The sequence below is a fragment of the Tenrec ecaudatus genome, chromosome 1, assembly GCF_050624435.1.
Source record: "Tenrec ecaudatus isolate mTenEca1 chromosome 1, mTenEca1.hap1, whole genome shotgun sequence".
NCBI lineage: Eukaryota > Metazoa > Chordata > Mammalia > Afrosoricida > Tenrecidae > Tenrec > Tenrec ecaudatus.
Window position 1 is genome coordinate 19,456,452 of NC_134530.1, and position 19,765 is coordinate 19,476,216.

Here is a 19,765-nt window from a genome sequence, read left to right on the forward strand (position 1 = left end):
GCCTAACTTATCTAGAAAAATATTCAGAGACAGTAATAAGCACAAAAACAAGGCAAAGGAAAACATAATAACAAATCAACAACAGCAAAAAAGAAAAGTCTGTAGATTGTTCCAGGCCTGTCTTGACCTCTATGAGAGTTTTCCAGTCGAGTCTGATGGGGTGACATGCCTTGGACCCAAAGTCTATTTTTGGTATTCCTCGGGACTTCATTGCTTTGGTCCCCTTGCTGCTCTGTTGCACACCCTTAGTGTTTTTCTGCACTGTGTCTCCAGTGTTGTCTGCTATAGTGCTATGGGTAGGGAGGGATTTCATGTCTCATGGTGGGGCTGACCCTATATTCCTCTCTGTTCGTTGGCTGCTCTGAGCCAGAATATCTCCTCAGGGTTTGGTGGGCCATGATGTGTTACACTCTCTCTTCTTCCCTGTTCATGTGCTCTTGATCAGATTAACCCTCTCCCTGAGCTGCAGCTTCACTGCTTTGCTCTGATGTAAATTATTCCTGGCAGGAAGTGCTCACAGTTGGGATTGGGGCCGGTCCCTGAAGACCTGTCTGTTAGTTTGCTACTTCATGCTGGTATGTTGCATTCACATCTTGGGGCACTGGGCTGAAGTCTGGTCCCTCTTTCCCTCTCCTGTGGAGATGTAAACAGTACCTAATCTTGGGTGTGTTAGTGCCCTGTTCCCCCACTACTAAATTTCTTTCTTTCTTTCTTCTTTTTTTCTTTCTTTCTTTTCCTCTCCCTTTTAGTTGGCTGCCATATGTATCCCTGGATTGGGTCAGACCCCTGTCATAGTACCTGGACCTCAACCCAGGAATAGATGTATATAGTAGCTTTTCCCATATGCCCCTTTTGCATTTTTAAGCTTAACTCGGCAGACTCATACTGTACTTGTCCTTTTGTGCTTCGCTTACTTGGCTTAGCATGATGGCCTTCAATTCTTCCCATGCGATGATGTGCTTCATGCGTTCACAGCTGCGATTTGGGGATGTGTAGTCCTCCATTATATTTATGTGCCACAAGATTGTTGTTGTTTTTAATCATTTTATTGGGGGCTCGTACAACTCTTATCACAATAGATACACACATCCATTGTGTCAAGCACATTTGTCCATTGTTGCCATCATCATTTTCAAAAGTAATGATCTTTCGTATGTTGAACCAACCCTGCATCCCTGGTATGAATCCCACTTGGTCTTGGTGAATTATTTGTTTTAAATATTTTTGTATTCTATTGACCAGTATTTTGTTAAAGATTTTTGCATTGGTGTTCATTAGGGATATTAGTCTGTAGTTCTAGATTCTTGTGGGATCCTTGCCTGATTTAGGTACCAGAGTAATATTAGCTTAATAGAAAGAGTTTGGGAGTTTGTCATCTTTATTTCCTATGTTCTGGAAAAGTTTGTGTAGGTTTGGTGTCAGTTCTTCCCTGAATACTTGGTAAAATTCTCCTGTTAGATGATCTGGCCCCAATTGCTATCGGTCTGTTGAGATTCTTGATATCCATCTGGGATAGTCAAGGGAGGGATTGTTTTTCCAAGTACTTGTCCATGTTGCACAAGTTGTTGAATTCATTGGAGCATAGGACTTCATAGTACTGTGTAATTATCCTTTGATTTCATTAGGGTCCATTATAATGTCCCTGTTTCATCTTTCATTCTTGCTTTTTAAATTAGTTCCTTTCTTTCTTTGGTTATGTTTACCATCAGTCTGATGATCCCGTTAATCCTTTCAAAGAACCAACTTTTAGCAGCATTAACTTTTTTCGTAGTTTTCTTGTTTTCCCTTTTGTGAATCTCAGCCCTGTTTTAATTATTTATTTCATTTTGCTATTAGTAGGATTGTCCTATTGATTCTGCTCTAATTGCTGTAAGTTTTGTGCCAGCTTGCCAATTATAAGTCTCTCTTCCTTGTTCATATGTGCATGTATTGCTATCAAACGACCTCTGATAACTGCCTTTGCTGTGTCCCAAAGGTTTTGGTGTGTCATATTCACAATGTCGTTGGTTTCTAGAAATTTCTAAATTTCGTCCCTGATCTGGGTCAGGACCCACTTCTTTTGCAATAGAGAGTTATTCAACCTCCAATTGTTTGCCATAGTTTTCTTAATCGTCCTTTTGTTGATTTTCAGCCTTACGGCATAGTGGTCGGAGAGAGAAGTCTGTATGATCTCTATGTACTTGAAATTACACACATTTGACTTGTGTCACAAAATGTTGTCTATCTTTGTTTATGTGCCATTTGGGCTTAAAAAGAATATATATTTTTTTGCATTTGGGTAGAGAACTCTGGAAATATCTATTAGGTCAAGTTTTCTAATAGTAATGTTTAGATCAATTGCCTCCTTGTTAATCTTCTTTCCCTGTGATCTATCTTTCTCAGAGAGTGGTGGATTAAAGTCACCTGCTATAATTATTGAGCCTGTGATTTCTTTTTTCATCTTTGGAGTGTTTAATTAATGAATTTTATGGGTCTCTCATTGGGCACGCATACATTTATTATTTCATTGATTCTTGGTCTACAGCTCCCCTGAACATTATATAGTGCGTCTCCTTATCTCTTGTTATGGCTTGCACCTTGAAATCAATTTTATCTGAGACCAGGAGTGCAACCCTCGCTTATTTTTAATTGCTGTTTGCTTGCTATATTTTTCTCCTGCCTTTGATTCTCAGCCCATTTTTTTTTGTCTGTAATCTTAAAATGTGTCTCATGTAGGCAGCAGACGAGTCATATTTCCTAAGCCAGTATGCTGGCCTCTGCCTTTTAATGCCTGAGTTCAGTCCATTGATATTCTGGATTATTACATCCATCTGTGAACTCTGATTTCTTCTTGTCCTTTTATGTTGGGTGTTTTCCAACCTGCCTTTTTTTTCATGCATTGTGTGTGTGTGTGTGTGTGTGTGTGCGCGCACGCGCACGCGTGTGTGCGTGCGTGTGTTTTATTCTTGCCTTTTCCCACCATTCAGCAAATGGTAGCTTGGGGGCTGTTTTCTCTTTGTTGACCTCTGAGTGGAGTTATTCTATGTTGAAGTCTCTTATTTGTGCTTGGCGAGTGTTGTTATGCCCATAGTGGTTTGGCAAGAATATTTTGTAGGGTTAGGTTTCTTTTAACATATTCTTTTTTAACTTGTCTGGGAAGACTCTTACTTCTCCATCTATCTTGATATATAATTTAGTTAGAAAGAGTATTCTTGGTTTTGCGTTATTGTCCTTCAATTTTTGAATATGTTACTCCACTCTCCTCTTCTTCATATTGCCCATTGATAGGTCTGAGCATAGTCTTATTTGTGTACCTTTATAGGTGACTACATTTTCCCCCTAGCTACGATTATGATTTTCTCCTTTCCCCAACGTTGGATAGTTTAGCTATTATATTCCTTGATGATTTCTTTTAGGGATTCGGTCTAGCTGGTGTTCTTTCAGTCTCCTTAATGGTTGTCTGGTTTTCATTCATTATGCTGGGAAAGCTTTCCTCTAAGGATTCCCTCGCTATTGTTGCTGTTGACTTCTTCATTGTGTCTTGTTCTGGTAATCCAATTATTCTGGTGTTGTTCTTCTTCATAGCATCAGACATAGCTCTCGAGTTTTCATCAGTTTTTCTAATTACCTTCTTTGACTTTCCCGTTTGTTGAAGTCTATCTGATTAGCCTCTAGGTCACTGGTACGATTCTCTTCTTCCTCTAGTCTGTTGGCGAAGTCTGTGAATTTGCTACTGGTTTTTGTAATCTCATCCTTTAGTTCTTGTATTTCCCTTTGGTGAGTGGCCTTTATATCCTCGATCATTTCATCCTTTTTTATATTGCTTTCCTCATATCCTGTATGATTCTAAGCACAATTCTGAAATTTCTTTCTGCAGCAGGTCAACATCTGCCTCTTTGATGACTGCTATTATGTCCAGGTTTTTGTTTCTCTTATTTTCTTGTTGAAGCAGCTTTAAAAAAATGTGTCATTTTGAGGAACTAAGTGCAATTTTCCTGGGGGTCAAAAAACCCTGTGCTAACTCTTTGGGATGTTGGTATTAATGCTTCTGCAGGCTGCCTATAGCCAACTGCCCTGTGGGGTTGTATTTAACCTGTATCCCATTGGAGTTTCACTCTCATCCTAGCCTATCAGGAAGCTATTGTTTGGAGGGAAAGTTGGATGACCCTCTAACTTGTCAGTCTCTAAGATCATCCTGTGTTGCTCTCTAGCAATCCTTAGGTCTCTGTAAGGGTCATTTGCAGCTATGCAGGCTGACATCTGAAGGAAAATGCTGACCTGGGTGTGGAAGCACATAGCTCAGAGGGTAGGTATTTGATGGTGGTGGGCTGGATCCTGCGCCCAGCTAAAGGCATTATGGACAGACAGGTGGGTGGGAAATAGGGAAATAGAGAGGCAGGGAACACCACACAGGGCAAGGAAAAGGCAGGAAAGAAAGTGCTGGCCTTGGAGAAAGGATCCACCAACACGCAGCAGGAGTGCCTTTTGCTATTTGAGGTATCAAACTGTGACTTCTGGGTAGCTGGCAACCAGGACACTGCAGCCCACCAAGGCATAGCAGTCAACCTCATGTCAGCTGGGGTCTGACCTGTTTCTGTGGGTGCAGGTAAAAGGGTGGGATTCAGCTTCTGGTTTAGGGAGGTGCCCTGAACTGTCAAGGTAATTAACCAAAAGCCCCAGAACCCCTACTCAGCCCCCAGATTCCCCACTCACCGATCTCCACGGAGCTCACAATGTGAACCTCCTACCTGATTGCCAGCTTGCCCCAACAGCACAATGTCCTTTTTGAAAATGAATGTAACATCATTTCTAATGATTGTGCTAATCCTGGCTTAATAAATTATGTTATTTTCTAACTCAAAATGGTCAAAACCAGTTCATTTCCACTCACTAATGCCTAGGAGATCTATTTTTATGTGTCCCTTTTCCTTTTTGATAGCTTCCAATTTTCCTAGACTCATACTCTGCACATCCCAAGATCCAGGCACTGACAGAGTTTTGTAGTTGTTTCTTCTAACGCTGAGCTGTGCCCTATCAACAAATGAAGATCCCAAAGTCTCCACTTCCACAGACTTTACTCCATTCACAGCCTTGGTCAAGTCCACTGCAACAAAGAAGCTCCTCTTCAGTCACATTTCAAGTGGCCTTCAATCTGGAGGACCCATCATCCAGTACGATCTCAGATAATGTTCTGCTTCCATTCATTAGACCCTCGGGCACTGACAATGTTTGGAAAGTGTGCATAAGGTTTTCAAGGACACTTCTGAATGGGCATCCACTTCCTTGTTCATAAGCTGTTCTTAATTTAGGAACTCCACTGAAACTGGTTCCCTTCTGGTGACCCCGGTGACATTTGAAGTATCAGTGACATTGCTTCCACCATCTCAGCATCACACAAGCCACCACAGTATGACAAAATGACAGACAAATGAGGTCACATGAAATCAATTCTGTCTGGATGAAAAATTGACCCAACTTACTTGCCCACCACTTTAACCTTAACTCTCAGTTCCAGTAGTAACCACCTTCAATATCTTTTACAGAAAGCACCTCCTTAAAGACACCACCAACCAAAGCCAAGAAAGAGGTAAGTGGAACACAGCTAGGTAACAAACACTAAAAATATAGGGCAGAGTGCATATATCCTGGGATACCGACTCTTTAAAGACGGGGCTACAATAGAAAGGCAGAGAAAAGTCAATTAACAATTGTATTAGTCAAGCCACTGAATAGCTTCCCAGATTGTTCTCATTCTTCTTTCTAACACCAGCCCAAGAAAGGTAAACTAAGAAAAGGTGTATTGGGATTATGTGAAGCTACAGCTGCAAAGAGACTTAAATAGTCGATGATTTTTCAAAAATGAACATTTATTCTCTTCTCTAGTAACAGTTTAGAAGTTAACTGTCTGGATTGGTAGAGGGATTTGGTTCTGAGCATCATGAAGGGACCTAAGTTCTTCCCATGCTGTTGTTCCACTATCCCCTGGGTTATTGTTCTCGAGTGATCAGAACATGGTTGCTATTGGGAAAGGGAGTCCATTGGCAGATTGAATGCTGAGCATAGAAAAGTGGAGAGAAGGGATGTATCTACTCACTGTATGAGATTCTAGGTGGTACAGGTTGTGCTCAGTTTCTAATCCACCTAAAAGTACCACAGGAGAAAAATGCCTGATGATTTACTTTTGTTAAGATTACAGCCAAGAACCCCCTATGGAATGGCTGTGCTCAAGAACACATGGTTCGTATGTGAGTAGGAATCTGCTGTACAGCAACTAACAAGAACAATTTTACAATAGTTTTCTTAGAGGCAGGTCGTAAAGCAACCCTGGATTTTAGATATGCAGATTGATCCAAGGTTCCAAGAACCTACAGCCTAATAGACTGAGCTTGTCTCCTCCTCTCTCTACCCTCTACCCTCACACTGCACTTGTTGTTGTTGTTGTTGTTTTTAGGTGCCATTGAATTGATTTGGATCCATAGTGACCCTATGCACACAGAACTACGTACTGCTAGGACCTGTGCCATTCTCACAATTGTTCCTATGCTTGACCCCATTACTCTAGCCACTGTATCAATACATCTCTTTGAAGGCTTTCCCCCCTTTCTGCTGCCCCTCTACTTTACAAACCATGATGTCCTTCTCCACGGACTTGTCTCTCCAGACAGCATGTCCAAAGTATGTAACGTGAAGTCTGGCCGTCTTTTCCACTAAGGAATGCTCTAGCTGTACTTCTTCCAAGACATATTTATTTGTCCTTTTGACAGTGTATGATACTTTCAATGTATTTCTTCAGTCTTCCTTATTCATTTTTGAACTTTCACATGCAAAGGAAACAAGTGAAAATACCAAAACTTGGGCCAAGCACACCTTATTCATCAAAGTAATCCCCCTGCTTTGCACCATTCTAAAGAGTAAAGAAACAGAATTATTCAATGTAATGCATCATTTGAGTTGCACATTTCCAGTGAAATTCTTCCTGCCTTGCCCTCTCCAACTTCCAGGCCTTTATACATATGGTTCCCTATTAAAACTCCCTTTTCCAGTTCCTCACTTGACTACCTGCCTTCCACTCTTCTTTGTTCACACCTCAGTTCACACTCCCCTCATCTGGGTTAACACCCCGTATATAGTGTCCCTAAGATGGGGCAACATGGAGGTTAGAAGTGAGGATCCTGGAGTCCTTCTTGCTGGGAGACAAATCCTTGCACCTCATTAGCCAGTGGCGTTTAGGCAAAATGACTTAACTTCTCTAGAATTATAACGTGGGGATGACAATGGTGTCCCCTTCCTTGAGTGGATTGGAAATAATGTAAGGCTTCAGCACAGTGCCTGATCCAGAGTAAAGGTTCCACCCACATTATCTCTTACTAATTGCTGCAGAATGAAGACACTGACAAGATGCAAGCCCCTTGAGGGCAAGGGCAACAATAAGCCCACACTAGGAGATCAACAAATGTTCATGGAAGTAATGTCTAATATACAACCATGTGGTTAATGTGAATCTTTCATTATAAAAATGCCTTGTCAAGAAAATATCACTCCAAAGTCATTGTGCTGAGTCAGCTACTACAGTTGTAATTCTGAATGGCAATTCTTTCAGCACTTACTCTGTACAAATGCTTATAAGTCAAGAATACATCAGTAGTCACTTTGAGGAGAGAGATATGTCTTACATATCAGCTAAAAGCAGGGAGAGTACTTTTAAAATAGAAATTTCAAGGCAAAGTTTCCAGGAAACCTTGGTGAATTTAAAGAGTAGAACATTCAAAAGGTATACTTGAAGTCTGGTAATGAAAGCATATTGTCCCTGGCTATCAAAAAGAATAACATCTGGAAGCTCATCTGTAGATGATTAGACATCCCCACAGAGGGGTTATAAGGAATGGACAATTCAACCAGGATGTAGTATAGCTCTGATGAAACACAGATCATTCCTCTCGCTCCCAACTTCTTCCACCCTGCCACCATCATGACTCAGTTCTACCTTACAAATCTGGAGAGAGCAGAGTAATACACACATCGATACAGATAAGAGCTCTCAAGACATGAAATTCAGGACTCCCACTCCTCAGGAACAGAAGTGGAAGTAGCGATATCATGACAGTGGGGGCGGGGTGAGGGGAGGTCAAGGAAAGAAGGGAGAGAAAAAGGGAACCCATCACAATGTTGGATGTAGAACCCCCATGGGAAGGAAAAACAGGAAAGTGAGTGAAGGGAGATAATGGACTGTGTAAGACATGAAATAAGAATAATAATATATAATTGATCAAGGATTCACTAGGTTGGGAGAGTAGGGAAAGGAGCAGGGGAAAAGAGGAACTGATACAAAAAAGCTCAAATAGAAATAAATTGTTTTGGAAATGTTGATGGCAATGTATGTACAAGTGTGCTTTATACTATGGAATAATGGATGGTTATAAGATTTGTAAGAGGCCCCAACAAAATGAGTATTTTTTAAAAAATGAATATCGTCTGGGGCCTTAAAGACTTGTCCTCAAACAAGCAGCCATTTGCGCAAGGCATTAACTAAGTCCACATGAAAGAAGCACACCAGCCAATGTTTATAAATAATAAAATTTAGGTTCATAGAAGGAAATGGTATCAGAGCTTAAATTATGAGTATCAGTTTTCAGAAGACTATGGATGACAATGGAAGGCTCAAATCCATTTGCAGTGTCCCTGTATGTATTAAGCCTCTGTGACTCCCATCTGACCACCGTCAGGGATGTGAATAACCTTCCTAGCAGACGGAGAGCACTGTGAACTTGGTAATAGAAGATGTTGTTGGGTTAAAATGTCATGCCTCATCATTTGATCTCCCTTTTGACTCATTTTGAAGCTAGTCCACTTTTGTTTGTAAGTGAAGGGGAAATCCTTGTAGGTGGGGATCCCGTCTAGCCGTGGTCCAGGGATGGGAATGACCTGGCTCTCGTGCAATGGAAAGCGGATTGCTGCAGGATCAGTGAGGTTAAAATCTAACACCTTATTATGTGTTCTCCTTTTGACCCATTTTTAATTTGTTCTGATTTTGAATATTTCCTCAATTCCTTCCAGTTGAATTTGTTCTCTGCTTATTTTGTTATTGTTGGGTTTGTTTGTTTGCATTTGGTTGTTTATTTGGGGGGAGGGAGGTGCTGTGTTTTTTGTATGCTTTCCAGGATGTAAAATTTAGGATAGGCAAATCTATAGAGACAAAAACTAGATTAATGGCTTGTTAGGAGTGTGGGAGGGGTGGTTGGAGGGTCAGGGGAGCTAGTCGTAATGAGTACAAGAAGAAAGAAAATGGTCTGGATCTGATTGTGATGATGATTGAACAATTATTTTGATATGGCTGAATGAATGAAGTGTATAATATGTGAATTGCATGTTACTCAAACTATTTTAAGGTATACTTGAACCTCAGTTCCAGAAGTTCCTCCAACCTCTTCAAAATGTTATTCACTTAATAACTCTTTGGTGTGGTAGCATATTCTCTTATATGTGTTCATTCAATTGATTATTATTTATTGAGCACCTACTATTTGCCAAGGACAGCCCTGTGCTTGTTGGACACCATCAAGTCCATTCCAACTGACAGCAACCCTATGGGACTGAGTTGAACTGCCTGTAGGATTTCCATGGCTGTTATCTTTACAGAGGAGTCTGGTTACTCAGTGCCTAAGAACTTGGCTGCCAACTGAAAGGCTAGTGATTCCAATCCATCACCGACTCCAGCGGAGAAAGATGTGGCAGCCTTGGAAATCCTGGAGAGCAGTTCTACTCTGTCCCAGAGGGTCACTATGAGTTGCCTATGAGTCTGAATTAATTCATCAGCAGTGGGTTTTCATCTTTCCGGGAGCAAATTGAGCACTTAATCATTGCACCACCAGGGATTCTTCAGGCTAATGTAACTGCTAAGAAACAGCTGAGAAGTAAACATGGTTCCCACATTCATGGGACTTACTGTCTAGCATCTCAGTGTGCACACAAATTCCCAGGAGACCTTGTTACAGTGCAGAGTTCGAATCAGTCCACCTGGGCAGGGGCTATGTTCCTGGTCGTCTATAGGCTACCACGTGATGCTGACTGTGCTGGTTCCAGGACACGTTCTGAATACAAGGACATGAGAACCTGCATAAAAAGTCTTTCGATTTTCCTGTATCACAGTGATATAAACTTCCCTTTAGCCCTTCATCTTTCTCCTGCTACTGGCTTGCCTTTTCTTTTCTTTCACAGACTAATTTCTGGGTTGAAAATGGGCAGGCAAATATTTCCCCAAATTAAGAGGAAATCTATATAGACTTTCTTCATTACTATAGCTCTGTTTCAGAGTTTCTCAATCTAAATATAAGCATTACTCATGCTCAGACTCGATAGTTCTCTGTGATGAGGCCATCGTGTGCATGGAAGAGCATGGAGCAGCTCCCCTGGCCTTTACCCCTAGGTGTCAGGAGCACTCCCACCCCAGTTGTTACATCTAAAATTGTGTCTAGCCATGGTCCTTATGAGGACCACTGGTTTATTTTCACCAGCCTTGCCCCTTCACTCTTGGTAAAAGACATCGTTAACATTTAACCTTTATATAATGTTGACCACGCACAGACATTGTCCTAGTGTTGTTGTTGTTAACTGCTGTAGATTCACCCCTAACTCGCCGTGTCCTCGTGCAGAATGGAATGAAACACTGCCCAGTCATGTGCTATCCCCATGGCTGGATACAGATGGGACTGCTGTGATCCAAAGGGTTCCATTGGCTGGTTTGGGGAAGTAGATTAACATTTTTTCCTGGTCTGTCTTAGTCTGAAAGCTCCCCTGGAATGCTGTTAGCATCATAGTAACACGCACACCTCCATTGGCAGACAGGTGGTGGTGGTCCTTGCGGTGCACTGTACAGGATTGAACCCGGGTCTCCCGAATGAAGAGCAAAACTGTTACAACTGAACCATGACTGCTCCCTCTAGAAGTATCATTTTATTAGGGGCTCATGCAACTCTTATCACAATCCATACATACATCAATTTTGTCCAGCACATTTGTATATATGCTGCCATCATCATTCTCAAAACACCTGCTTTCTACTTGAGCCCTTGGTATCAGTTCCTCATTTTTCCCCTCCCTCCCCGCTCCCTCTCCCCCTGAACCCTTCATAATTTATAAATTATTATTGTTTTGTCATGTCTTACACTGTCCTATGTCTCCCTCACCCACTTCTCAGCTATCTGTCCCCCAGGGAGGAGGCTATATGTAGACCTTGCAATCTGTTCCCTCTTTCTCCCTCACCTTCCCTCCACCCTCCCGATATCGCCACTCTCACCACTGGTCCTGAGGGGTTCATCTGTCCTGGACTCCCTGTATTTCCAGTTCCTATCTCTGCCAGTGTACATCCTCTGGTCCAGCTGGATATGTAAGGTAGAACTGGGATCATGACAGTGGGTGGGAGGAAGCATTCAAGAACTAGAGGAACATTTTAAATTTCATCATTGCTACACTGCACCCTGACTGGCTAGTTTTTTCCCCGCAGCCCTTGTGCAAGGGGATGTCCTATTTCCCATGGATGGGTCCTGGATCCCCACTCCACAGTCCCCCTTATTCACAATGCTATGATTTTTAGGTGGGTCTTTGATGCCTCATACATGATCCCTTCGATATCTTGTGATAGCACATGCTGGTGTGCTTCTTCCATTTGGGCTTTGTTGTTTCTCAGTTAGATGGCCCCTTGTTTATCTCCCAGCCTATAGGACACCAGATTCTATATATTTTGGCAGCCAGGCACCATCCACTTTCTTCACCACATTTACTTATGCACCCACTTTTTCCTCAGCAATCGAGTCCGGAGAGGCTGGTATGCTTCTTCCATGTGGGCTTTGCTGTCTCTCAGCTAGATGACTGCTTGTTTATTTTCAGGTCTTTAAGACTTCAGGTGCTATATCTTTTGGTAGCCGGGCACCATGAGCTTTCTTCAACACATTTGTTTGTGCATCCATTGTCTTCAGCAATTGTGCCAGGAAGGTGAGCATCTTAGACTGCCGAATTGTTAGAACAAAGTGTTCTTGTGTTGAGGGAGTACTTGTGCAGGGGCTCACTGTTCATCCGTTTTCTTAATATTCAACCTATAAATATATGTACATCGATCTATTTCCCCCTCATTGTATATAAATATATTTACATCTTTATATGCCTGTATTTAAATCTCTATGACTACCCTTTGCCTCCTAGTTCTTTCCTCTATTTCTTTGTACTTTCCTCTTGTCCCACTATCAAGTTCTGCCTTCATTTGGGTTTTAGGAATTCCTCTCAGTTACATTGCCCTTGATCCAGCCCTGCCAGACCTCCCAGACCCTCGTTGACACTGATCTTGGATCACTTGTTGTTCCCTTGTCCCTAGGTTTGTTAACACCCACTTCCTTTCCCCCGCCTCCCCTATTCCCATGTATGCCTGGAAGTGTCATCCCGTTGTTCTCTCTTCTGGCTTGTTTATTCTGCCTATCTCTTCCAGGTAGACATGCTATGTACCATCACAAGACTGAGTACAATGAAGCAACAACAGAAAGTAAAACAATAGCTACAACAACAACACACACACAAAAACATAAATAGTTCAGGGTCTATTTGTTGTCCTTTACAAGTGTTTTCCAGTGGAGTCTGATGGAGTGCCATGCCCTGGCACCACCTCTATCCCTGGGGACTTCACTGCTCTGCTCCCCCAGCTGCTCTGCTGCACACCCCCAGTGGCTGGCTTCAGTGTAGTGAGCTCAGGGCAGGCACAGTTCCTGCCGTGTGTCTCTAGTGTTGTCCCCAATGGTGCTATGGGTCAATGAGGAATGCTCCCGAGGTGAGGCCGGCCATGTGGTCATCTCTGTGCAGGAACATTGTCCTCAGAGCTTGGTGAGCCAGGTTGTGCTTCACTTTTTTTTCCCCCCTATCCTCCTTCATTGGCTCCTGTGTGCTCTGACCAGACCAGTCCCTCATCTTGAGCTGTAGCTTCAGTGCTGTCCTCTGAAGTGAATTCTTCTTGGGGGAAGAATGGTGCTGTCCACTTAGTTGGCAATGGGGCCAGCCCCTCAGGCTTCTCTAAGTGTTCCTTGCTTCATGTCAGTGTGTTGCGTTCTTGTCTTGGAGCTCCGGGTTTTAGTCTGGTCCCTCTTTCCCTGTGGAGACAATCAACACCCTCCCCCTGTGTGGGTTAGTGCCCTGTTCCCCAGGCATCAAACATCTTTCTTTCCCCCTCACTTTTACTGGGCTACCATATGTATCCCTGAGTTTAGTCTGTCCCCTGCCATATTACCTGGACCTCACCCCAGGGATGTATAGCATCATCTTCCCTATGCCCCTTTTTAATTTTTTTAGTTTACCTCAGCGGACTAATGTAGTACTTGTCCTTTTGTGCTTGGCTTACTTCAATTAGCGTAATTTCCTCCGGTTCTTCCCATGCGGCGATGTGCTTCATGCGTTCATCACTGCTTTTTAGGGATGCGTAATACTCCATTGTATGTATGTACCAGAGTGTTTTAATCCATTTGTCTGTTGATAGGAATCTGGGCTATTTCCAACTCCTTGCAATTGTGAACTGTGCCGCGACGAACATTGGGGCACAAATGTCTGGTCATGGTTTATTTTTTGTCTCTTCTGGATATATGCCCAATAAGGGGATTGCTGGATCATATGGTAGCTCAATTTCCAACTGTTTTAGATATCGCCAAATCGATTTCCATAATGGCTGTACATACCTACAGGTCCACCAGCAGTGGACAAGAGTTCCTATCTCTCTGCATCCCCTCCAACACTTGTTACTTTCTGATTGCTTGAATTGGGCTATCTTTGAGGGTGTTAGGTGGTATCTCATCGTTGTTTAAATTTGCATTTCTCTTATGGCTAGAGATCTGGAACATTTTCTCATATATTTATTGGCCATATGGATTTCTGCCCTTGAGGAACTCCTGCTCAGGTCCTTTGCCCACCTCCTGAGTGGACAATTGTTTTTTTTCTTTTTTTTGTTTTTCTTGTTGTAGGTTTGCAGAGTATTGTAGATTTTAGTAATAAGGCCTTTGTCTGATGTGTCATTGCTAAAGATGGTTTCCCATTCTGTGGTGTCTCATTCTCTTGGTGAATTATTTCAATGTACATAAGTATTTCATTTTTAGTATGTCCCACTGGTCAATTTGTGCCTCCTCCGTGTTGGTGTCCTTCCAGATTTCTGATAGCCTATGTAATCCCTGTGTCAAGGTTCTCAGGTTAGACCCAATTCCCTCATTGATGGCCCTAATAGTTTGGGGTTTGACCTCAAGGTCTGTGATCCACCTTGAGTGTATTCTTGTGTATAGAGTGAGGGAAGGCTCTTGTTTCATTTTTCTGCAGCTACGTATCCATTTTTTTCAGCACCATGAATTGAAGAGGGCATCCGCTTCCCATTTGATATTGGGCCCCTTATCAAAGATCAGTTGTCTGTATGCTGATGATTTTTATTTCTGTGTTTTCAATCCTCTTCCATTGGTCTGAATATCTGTCGTTATACCAGTACCACACTGTTTTGACCACTGTGGCTGTGTAGTAGGTGCTGAAATTGGGTAAAGCAAGCCCTCCGACTTGGTCCTTCTTGAGGAGTTCTCTGCTAATTCCCGGTTTCTTCCCTCTCCATATGAAGTTGGTTATCTGTTTTTCCAACTCTTTGAAGAAAGATGCTGGAATATGGATTGGGATAGCATTGAACTTATATAGTGCCTTGGATAGAATTGACATCTTTACAATATTGAGTCCGCTGATCCACAAGCATGGGATCTCCTTCCATTTGTTGAGGTCATCCTTGGTTTCTTTTAATAGTGTTTTGTAGGTTTCCTCATACAGATCTTTTGTTTTTTGAGTCAGGGATATCCCTAGATATTTCAATTTGTGTTTGGTTCTGTGCCCTTGGCCGATGTGTATAGTAGTGCAATAGACTTCTGTTTGTTGATGTTGTAATCTGCTACTCTGCCATATTCCTCTATTGTTTCCAGTACTCTTGTGGAACTTTTAGGATTTTACATATATAATATCATATCATCTGGGAGTAATGATAGTTTTTCTTCTTCCTTCACCAGACGAATACCTTTGATGTCCTTTCTTTGCCTTATATTGTTAGCCAGGACCTCCAGCACAATGTTAAATAGGAGTGGGGACAAGAGGCATCCTTGTCTAGTCCGCTTTTTCAGAAGACTTGATCTCATCTTTTCTACATGTCTACCACATTGGTGTTGGTTTTTCATATATAGCTTATGTTATATTGAGGAATTTTCCTTCCATTCCTATCTTCTTGAGTGTCTTAAACATGAATTGGTGTTGGATTTTGTTGAGTGCTTTTTCTGCATCTATTGATATTATCATGTGGTTCTTATATTTTTTCATTTTAATGTAACAAATAATATTAATGATCTTTCATAGGTTGAACCATCCCTGCATCCCTGGAATGAATCTCACTTGGTCGTGGTGAATTATATACTATTGTATTTGGTTGGCTAGTGTTTTGTTAAGGATTTTTGCATCAATATTCATTAGGGAAATTGGTCTGTAGTTCTCAATTCTTGCCCAGTTTAGGTATCAGAGTTACACTGGCTTCATAGAAGGAATTTGGAAGTTTGCCACCTTTTTCTATGTTCTGGAAGAGTTTGTGTAGGATTGGTGTCAGTTCTTCCCTGAATGTTTGAAAGAATCCACCAGTATATCTATCTGGTCCTGGTGACTTTTTGGTTGGTAATTCTTTGATAGCCTTGTCTATTTCTTCTATTGATATGGGTCTGTTGAGGTTCTTGATGTCCATTGGGGATAATTTAGGGAGGGATTGTCTTTTTAAGAATTCATCCATGTCCTCCAAGTTTTTTAATTAATTGGAGTACAGTGCTTCATAGTACTGTTAATTATCCTTTTGATTTCACTATGGTCCATTGTAATATTCCCTCTTTCATCCCTCATCCTTGCTATTGAAATATGTTCCTTCCTTTCTCTGATCAAATTCGCGAGAGGTTTGTCGATGCGATTTATCCATTCGAAGAATCAACTTTTAACAGCATTGATTTTTTCCCATAGTTTTCTTATTTTCTCTCTCCTGAATCTCAGATCTAGTTCTTATTATTTCTTTTCTTTTTCTGTTAGTTGGATTTTCTTGCTGACTCCACTCTAGTTGGTGTAAATTTTGTGCCAGTGTATCAATCATAAGCCTCTCCTCCTTTTTATGTGTACATGTAATGCTGTGTAGCATCTCTTAACTCACTGAATTCTCCCCCAAACCCCACAAGGTAGGATTACTGCCCCTATGTCAAAATAAGGAAACGGAGACCCAGAGTGACTGAATGGCTTGCCTAAGATCACACACTGGTGAAGGGTAGACCCAGAAATTAAGTCCAGGTCAGCTTCCCAGAGCCTGCTTTCTTATTTTCTGTTGTCCCTCAGCACGGGGATCATAGCAGAGTGGATTTATTTTATTCTTTTGTCTTCAAAGCTACAACGGGTAATTAACCAAGCCGAAGTACTTGTCACTAATAACACTCTGTGGGACAAAAGAGAGAAGACAGAAGTTGCATCCATGGCCACATCCATTCTCCAAAATGTGGAATTACGTGCTCTGGAAACTGCTCTGAACTCCCCAGATAAAAAAGTACAGAACATCCACAGCAGTTCAATAGGTAAGATAACAATCGAGCCTGGTGCACAATGGGCACTGTCAGTAGAAGGACTCCGGATAAGCAATTACCACAACAGACACACACAAATACACTGGATGGGTCCTTTTATATAAACTCCTCGATAACACAGATTAATTTATAGTGACAGGAAGCAGATCAGTAGCTGTCAGGTATAGGAAAGGGTAGAAGGATGGCAAAGGGGCAGGAGAAATATTTGAGAAACTGATGAGGGAAATGTTTATATCTTGACTGTGTGGAAGTTGCTGGGTGAATACACATCACAGAACTTATCATAATGTGCACTTTAATTAAGTGCACATTGTTACGTTTAAATTACAGCTTACTAGCCATGTCTTCTTTAATTTAAAAATGTTTTTAAGGCCACCAATACGTCCCATTTGTGGTCTCTAATTTTGGCTTGAAGGTAGGATTTTGAAACTCTGGTGCCTATCCTTACCCAGGGCGTTCCTTGGGTGGAAGAATGCTAGAAACATGATTCTCAGGATTGAGATACAGCATTGTTTGCTTAATCAATTCCTTCTTATCCTACATCAAGGTAATTTCCCATGTTTCACCATTGTCTACACAGCCATGACCCTTCTTGTAGCGATGTCTGTCCTCTTGTCTTTAATTGCTTTCTGAAGTAAGGCCCTAGAAATGAAGGCATTGCTTCAAAGGTGCTATGTAGAAAACAATGGACGGTTCCTGGAAGTAAAGTCTTTCTGAAGTTCTGGACCACACTTTTCCTATCTGTGAAATGGAATTTTAGAAGTATTATAAGATTGACACATATATGGCCCTTCACTAAGAACCTGGCCCATCCCAGATGTTCAGTAGATGTGGGCTGTTCATGTTGGTGATGCAGTTTTAAGGCTCTTTGTGGCATCAGTAACTGGCCTGTTGCTCGTCTTACCAGCCATTGAAACTCGAGTTGTTGGGAATAACTGCTCTGAAGAAAGAAAGACCCTCAGCTTGCAGACCCAGATGAACACACTGGACATCCTGTGCGATGACGTGGTCCAGGGAAACGTGCAAGGTACATGTGACAGATGCTTTTTCTTCACACAGGTCAATAGCATCGTTTGGTTTTTTCTTTATTTTTGTTGTTCTTCTTCTTGGTCTGGATATTGGTTTTGGTTTTTGTCATAATATGACCACCAAAGTAAACTAGTCATTCATAACCCAGGGACAAGAAGAAAGAGACTCAGTAATTTCATATCAGACAGAAATTACTATAAATTTGATTATGGTGAATCAAACCATGGTAAAATATGATCCTTGGTCAGTTGACCTCCCTCTTGACCCAACCTGAATTTGCTCTAGGATTAAATATTTCTTGCTTGTTCGCTGAAAGAAATTACTTCTCTAGATTTTAAAATGTTGTTGGTGGTCTTTTTCCTCTTAGTCTTTATTTTTTATTTTATCTTTATATTATTATTATTTCTGCTTCAATTTGCTTTTGCTTTGTTATTGTTTCTGTTAGGCTTCCCGGTTTATGAAGGAGTGGCTGCATAGAGACAGTAACTGATGTGATGGTTTATTGGGAGTGAGGTGGGGTCAGGGAATGAGGGGAATTGGGGAGCAAACCATGAATGCAGGAAGGGATAGGGGTCATTAGAACTGATTCTGATGATGGATCTACAACTCTTTTAAAAAGCAATTTAACTATGGACATGTATGATGAGAATATTCTATCAAGAAATGTACTACAAAAGAAGCCAAGTGACACGTGGTTATTAACATGGGTGAAGGAGGAAGAGTCCTTGCTTAAGGGTCATGAGTTTATGTTAATGGTGGTGGAAAGGATATCAATAATGTTTGTACAATATGAAGAGTATAATCACTGACACTGACTTATACATGCAGTAGTTTTGGATTGGAGACTGTTTTGTTGTGTATATTTTGGCCACAGTTTTAAAAAATATTACCCAACTAACAATGAGTACATGGAAGAAGAAAATGTTCTAAAATTGAATGTGGTCATGATTGTACACCTCTTCTTGTTATGGTTGAACTATTGAACTGCATGCTGTGTGGATGAAGTTGCAAACAACTGTTTTTCTTAGGAAAAGAAAATTACGTAGTAGTATATGATTTAAAATATCATGTACATAAATATTGTATGCTATTAAAATAAATCAAAATAGGGCAGTCCTCTGCTTGAAATCCCTCAATAGCTTCCCTCTGAGCTTAAATTAGAAGCCCTTGAGACATTTGCCTCAGCTGCCCCATCTCCTCACTGCCCTCGTCTCCTTCCACTCTCCCCCTGGTTTGCTCTGCTTTGACCACACAGGCTTCCTTGCTGCTCCCCGATTCTCCCCCGGCCATGGGCAGCTCTGTTGCATCCTCTGTGGTTTCTAGGGGTCAAAATTGATTCCCTGGCATACAACATCTGAGAACCCTCTGAAACCGCAGCCTCCCGCCTAGCTCTGTCCCCTTCCCCAGCTTACTTTTCTCAATAGAAATAAACACTCACTGATATACAGTATATGCCTTTATTTATTTATACCTGTCTTAGTATTTTTATCTGCATCAGAGTGGAATATCCATAAGAGGAGACACTCAATTTGTTTTGCCCTCCCTCACAATGTATCCCTAGAATAGTGCCTGTAACATTAATGACCTTAGATTCTAAACAGTGTTGAATAAACGATGTCTATATTTGTTATTTCCAAATAGATTATTTCTTTTCAGTTTGGATTTATATAAGTGTGTATAGAACAGAAATTATTAGATAAATAGATCATAGAAAGATACATGTAAGCCAACATTAATAGATTTTTCCTCGTGTCCAGACTCAGCATTATATTTAATCCAAGTGAAATGCAAAACCATCTCTATGAGTCTCAAAAAACAAGTCTGTCTTTATTGAAGTCTCTTCAAGAGGCAGCATAGGAGAAGGATGGGACAGCATCACACAAGACTTAACCCACCTTCCTACAAACCCCCTTTACAGCTGACGCATCTCGCCTCTTTTCCTCCCTCAAAATTCCATCTGCTTCTCTCTTGCCCCTCCTCTCAACACTTTGTCATTTCCTTGGAAGGAGCGCTGGCTGCAGAATGGTTAGGTTTGGACTACTAACTGCAAAGTCTGCAATTTGAAACCAGTGCCTTTGCAGGAGAAAGATGGGCTTTCTACTCCCATAAAGAGTTAC

General features: G+C 41.4%; 1 protein-coding gene across 1 annotated transcript in view; it reads left to right on the plus strand.

Moving 5' to 3' along the window:
• Positions 1 to 19,765, plus strand: part of LOC142450047 (adhesion G protein-coupled receptor E3-like) — a 68,073-nt gene that overhangs the window by 20,211 nt on the left and 28,097 nt on the right. Inside the window, 3 exon segments of the mRNA XM_075551557.1 lie at positions 5,523 to 5,566; positions 16,427 to 16,610; positions 17,527 to 17,646. Coding sequence (XP_075407672.1) covers positions 5,523 to 5,566; positions 16,427 to 16,610; positions 17,527 to 17,646 — 348 coding nt within the window.